General features: G+C 46.5%; 1 protein-coding gene across 1 annotated transcript; it reads right to left on the bottom strand.

Annotated features, from left to right (window-relative positions):
- Nucleotides 1-4,123: 4,123 nt before the first annotated feature.
- On the bottom strand, nt 4,124-4,567 carry LOC138370513 (spore coat protein SP65-like). Its single transcript, XM_069334889.1, has one exon. The coding sequence runs from the start codon at nt 4,565-4,567 to the stop codon at nt 4,124-4,126; it is 444 nt and encodes a 147-aa protein (XP_069190990.1).
- Nucleotides 4,568-6,146: the final 1,579 nt, after the last annotated feature.

Raw genomic sequence — 6,146 nt, 5'->3', positions numbered from 1 at the left:
GCCACAATGAACCAATATTCGTTTTAATGGCTAAGTAAATTTGTTATGAAGTTAAAAAAATTGTAGTCTAATTACAGTACTGTAGTTAATTAACCAGCAGTCATTACGTAAATAAGATTTGTAACTTAATTTAAGAATGCAATTTTACAGACAGTACATATTGTAATATATCCACAGTAGACAAACTAAACTGGGATACGTGGCTAGAGTTTGGGATAATGTGTCATCCAGGATTATATACATGAACATTTTTTAACATTACTGGTAGTTGCAATTGTCACACTTAATTACATGTTGATGTTGGGTACGTTAGTGAGCAGTTTAGGGGGTGAAAAATGACCAGAGATACTTATCAGCCAGTCTAAGCCTAGCAGTAATAACATCTAGGTCATCATATAACACCTTATTTGATGACCTAGATATATATGGTTCATTATGTATGGTAGTATGGTGACACATAGATATTGTTAGTGTAAATTCCACTTTGTCCACCCAGCGTCACTGTGTGATGGAGTGCGAAAAGATTTTCGCGTGAAAACGTGTTCGTATTTTCGAAACGAAACACGAAAATGTGTTCTTTATACTTTTTTTACAATGGATTTTTATACTTTTTTACAATGGATTTTTATACTTTCTTACAATGTATTTTTATACTTTTCTTACAATGTATTTTTATACTTTTTTACAATGTATTTTTATACTTTCTTACAATGTATTTTTATACTTTTTTTACAATGTATTTTTATACTTTCTTACAATGTATTTTTATACTTTCTTACAATGTATTTTTACATTTTTTTACAATGTATTTTTATTCTTTCTTACAATGTATTTTTATACCTTCTTACAATGTATTTTTACACCTTCTTACAATGTACCTGTAAAAGTTTTTTAATTCTGTTAGAAATTACCTTCTTAAGATTATATGTTAGATTAAAGAACTGCCCGAAACGTTATACATGCTAGTGGCTTTATAAAACTTTAAAACTTCAATGTTTATGGCACTCTCATAAACCCAATGTACCTTCTTGTAAAAAAAATAAATAAATGAATCAATAAATAAAGATACGTGAATTCAGAGACAACTATATAACAAATGTACAAGACATGTGTTTCATTCACAATTATCTGCAACCAGAAATTTTAGCCAAATATCCCCAGTTTGCTGTTGCAACCCGTTCTCGCACTTTCGTATAATCAATATTGACTTATTAAATACGTGCATTTGTGACATACTAATTTATTGTGAATATTTTAGTTTACCTTGAAAAGCTTCATAGAAAACACCGACCTTACCTAACCTTCTTAGTATGTTAAGATAAGCATCTTATTGCTTCGTAATTACAATTATTACTTAACCTATTATAGGTATAGGGTAACTCACTGACGGTGTTCTGGCGCTCCTCCGGTACACAGCTTCACACTGCAAGGAGCAAGTCACAACAGCCTGCCAGAAATAATTAACTCAGCCATACACATAATTAGATGAAATTCTCGAGTAGTACATCGCGTTTTAACGTGTAAATCCACCCTAAGGCTAAAAACTAATGTACTAAATATCATAGTGGCCCATAAAATAATCGTGACGTTCCGTTTTCTATTTGAGGGTCCTCGGTTAGGTTGGGTTCGGGCAATTTAGTACGTCAGTTTAGTGACGTTGGAAACGCTCGAGAGGACGGAAAGTGACCACGTTTCGGCCAGGACAAAATTCAATTGGTATCTACGAGTTAATTTACGAAACTTCTACATCTTTCCTCAAACATGGCGACTTGTTCGTAATTCTTAAACAGTTTAAGAGCTCTGAAACGTTGCCAAGTTGTTCCGCAGGTCACTGCTACAGCGTAGTCGGTCTGTGACGCCATGAGTCACTGCTACAGCGTAGTCGGTCTGTGACGCCATGAGTCACTGCTACAGCGTAGTCGGTCTGTGACGCCATGAGTCACTGCTACAGCGTAGTCGGTCTGTGACGCCATGAGTCACTGCTACAGCGTAGTCGGTCTGTGACGCCATGAGTCACTGCTACAGCGTAGTCGGTCTGTGACGCCATGAGTCACTGCTACAGCGTAGTCGGTCTGTGACGCCATGAGTCACTGCTACAGCGTAGTCGGTCTGTGACGCCATGAGTCACTGCTACAGCGTAGTCGGTCTGTGACGCCAGGAGTCACTGCTACAGCGTAGTCGGTCTGTGACGCCAGGAGTCACTGCTACAGCGTAGTCGGTCTGTGACGCCAGGAGTCACTGCTACAGCGTAGTCGGTCTGTGACGCCAGGAGTCACTGCTACAGCGTAGTCGGTCTGTGACGCCAGGAGTCACTGCTACAACATAATCAATTTGCTACAACTTTTAATTAGTTAGTTCCATTATTAACACAGTAATCCAAACCTATTGTGTAAGCCATTAACACAACATTATAATTAACATCGGACTATCAGCTATTGAAATATTCGCAATTTAAATAAGACCTCCCTCATCCCCTTTACTTCACGGAAGTTTTCTTTCTTAACAGACGCATACAAGTTCACAAAGAAAATCAAAGCGTCTATGGTTACCTGACATCTATTCTACTGACACTCCTCAGAGGAGTGTCATTAAAAGCAATTGATGAAACACAAACATTAAGAAAATCACTCTTAAGTCGAGCGAAACAAGTACTCATTAATGGTAAACACATCCCTGTGAGCACGGGGACATGTGCTCACAGTTGAGAGGCGGGACCAAAGAGCCAGAGCTCAACCCCCGCAAGCACAACTAGGTGAGCACATGTTGGGTATACGACGTTCATTCAACGTTGAATTCACGTCGATTCAACGTAGATTCAACGTTATTCGAGCTTGTAACGTTGAAGGGGTCCATCTTCCCCCCCCCCCCTCGTACCCCTAGGAAAGGTGCACGAGAGGGAAACAATCAATGAATAATTAATTAAAAGATGCAATTTAAATGCAACGTGTATATATATCACAAATATTCGCATATTACATATAGATTTATTAATTCAAGTGTTGCAAAGTACGATGGTCGTCAGGAAGTGTTCTCTCGTCCTTAGAGGTCCAGTGGTAAGGCCTCCGACACCGCCTGGTCGGATACTCTTATAAGACTGAACTTAAACCGTTCTTGAATAATTGGAGATCGAAGGATGGGGCGGGAAGGGTGTTGTGGGCGGGAATTGGACTAGATGGATGAAAAAGGTTGGGCGATTGGGGAGGATGGAAGAGTGGGCGGACTTTGGGAGTGGGGCGGACACTGAGGGTGGGCGGACGCTGAGAGTGGGTGGACAGCGAGTGTGGGGCGGACTTTGAGAGTGGGGGTAGACGCTGAGGGTGGGCGGACACTGAGGGTGGGCGGGAAGGACCAATACGTCACAAGAAGATTAACGTCCAGGGGTGGCAACACTGCCACACGGTCCTGGCTTTCAACTCAAGCTCTCGTCTCCTTTTATCAGATTTTTTTGTCACTCCTTAATATCATTTTTTCCTCCCATGATCATTCGTCATAATTTAACGGTCTTTATTTTTGCTTACAATTCATCACTTTAGCGGCTGTGTAATGTTTACACAGGTGTTAGGGTCTTCCTGTAGCCTAGTTCATCACTGTAGCGGCTGTGTAATGTTTTCACAGGTGTTAGGGTCTTCCTGTAGCCTAGTTCATCACTGTAGCCGCTGTGTAATGTTTTCACAGGTGTTAGGGTCTTCCTGTAGCCTAGTTCCTTACTGTAGCCGCTGTGAAATGTTTACACAGGTGTTAGGGTCTTCCTGTAGCCTAGTTCATCACTGTAGCGGCTGTGAAATGTTTTCAGAGGTGTTAGGATCTTTCTGTAGTCTGGTTTATCACTGTAGCCGCTGTGTTTTCACAGGTGTTAGGGTCTTCCTGCAGCCTAGTTCATCACCAAAATAAATCCTGATAGGTGAACAGAGGCATCAGATGTAAGGAAACGCACCCCTTCCCTCTCCCCATCGTCTCGCCCTGACAATAGATTCCCAACAAATATATACAGTCCACGCCTTGAACAGCGGTAAATAATAGCACAATGTTAGCGCACATGGAACAACTCACACCACACCGTATGTGTGCTGACGGCTACAATTCCATCACATAAATAACACCTGAATGATGAGTTACATATATGTCATGAATTTATGGTAATTTGCATAGATAATGAATGGCAAAAATCATAGGGCATAAGTCCGCTGAAGGGGGCGAAGCGACCCTTATTCCTAGCAGGTGTGGCGAGGCCTGATATGTCGCCAGCACTTGTGGCGAGGCCTGATATGTTGCCAGCAGGTGTGGCGAGGCCTGATATGTTGCCACCTGGTGTGGTGAGGCCTGATATGTTGCCACCTGGTGTGGCGAGGCCTGATATGTTGCCAGCACTTGTGGCGAGGCCTGATATGTTGTCAGCAGGTGTGGTGAGGCCTGATATGTTGCCACCTGGTGTGGCGAGGCCTGATATGTTGCCACCTGGTGTGGCGAGGCCTGATATGTTGCCAGCTGGTGTGGCGAGGCCTGCCATGTTGCCAGCTGGTGTGGCGAGGCCTGATATGTTGCCAGCTGGTGTGGCGAGGCCTGCCATGTTGCCAGCCGGTGGGGTGGGCCGCCCCTATAACCAGCTGGTGGGGTGGGCCGCCCCTATAACCAGCTGGTGGGGTGGGCCGCCCCCTATAACCAGCTGGTGGGGTGGGCCGCCCCCTATAACCAGCTGGTGGGGTGGGCCGCCCCCTATAACCAGCTGGTGGGGTGGGCCGCCCCCTATAACCAGCTGGTGGGGTGGGCCGCCCCCTATAACCAGCCGGTGGGGTGGGCCGCCCCCTATAACCAGCCGGTGGGGTGGGCCGCCCCTATAACCAGCTGGTGGGGTGGGCCGCCCCTATAACCAGCTGGTGGGGTGGGCCGCCCCCTATAACCAGCTGGTGGGGTGGGCCGCCCCCTATAACCAGCCGGTGGGGTGGGCCGCCCCTATAACCAGCTGGTGGGGTGGGTCGCCCCTATAACCAGCTGGTGGGGTGGGTCGCCCCTATAACCAGCCGGTGGGGTGGGCCGCCCCCTATAACCAGCCGGTGGGGTGGGCCGCCCCTATAACCAGCCGGTGGGGTGGGCCGCCCCTATAACCAGCTGGTGGGGTGGGTCGCCCCTATAACCAGCCGGTGGGGTGGGCCGCCCCTATAACCAGCTGGTGGGGTGGGTCGCCCCTATAACCAGCCGGTGGGGTGGGTCGCCCCTATAACCAGCTGGTGGGGTGGGCCGCCCCTATAACCAGCCGGTGGGGTGGGCCGCCCCGCCACCATACCATCTATCATCACAAGCGTGGGAATCTTTAGGGGGGACGCACCTTTCCCTCAAAGCCTGACCCCTGCAATAAACCCTGGTCCTATTGCAGGCCGCCTGTGCAGGACAACGGTTACCCGCCAACCTGTAGACAGAGGGAGAGGGGGGAGGCGGGGTGGTGGCTGCATGGGCCCGAGGTGACAGGAACCGTTGCTAGGAATGATATACTGATGGGTGAACGGCGCCACCGCTGGGGGCATATGGGGGTGTGGGGTGTATGCTGTGTGTGTGGGAGTGTGGGGTGTTCTCGCTATTACTGATTCTCTCCCGCGGCCACCTCCTCTTCGTCCATAATGATTGGGATTGCCAGCTGCAACCACATTGTACCAGCGTACAGATTCACTGATTTGTGCTTCTATCCTCATTTCCTCGGTTACCTTGTCATGGTGATGTTGCCTGATAATACCTCTAATTTGTAGAAGTCTTGAGTATGAAGTATTCAATATGGTCTCCTTCAGCGCCTTCAGCAGCCAGCACATCTGCTCGTTCATTCCCACTACGTGGGAGGAGTTCCACAGGAACATGATCACTCTTCCCTGATTGGTTACTATTATCACAACTCTCTTCATCTCAGCGACTATCGCTAGGCTTTCCGCCTGTTTTTCCAACGCCATCTTTTAAATTTGTTAGTGCATCTTGAATCAGCGAGATCACTGACCATTAGAGTTTCTTTCAGGGACTCTTAATGCCATAACGATGGCAGATAGCTCTGCTTGCGTTGAAGAGGCATAGTTCTTAATATGTGCTTTTTCTTCATTTCCCTTTTTGAAGGCCTTTTTCTTAATTACAGTGAATGCTGTCCCAGTCTTGCCATCAGTAGCCTTAGA

Source organism: Procambarus clarkii, chromosome 32 (assembly GCF_040958095.1).
Source record: "Procambarus clarkii isolate CNS0578487 chromosome 32, FALCON_Pclarkii_2.0, whole genome shotgun sequence".
NCBI classification, from domain to species: domain Eukaryota; kingdom Metazoa; phylum Arthropoda; class Malacostraca; order Decapoda; family Cambaridae; genus Procambarus; species Procambarus clarkii.
The sequence above is the reverse complement of the archived record's forward strand: the minus strand, read 5'-3'. Positions and strand labels throughout refer to the sequence as shown.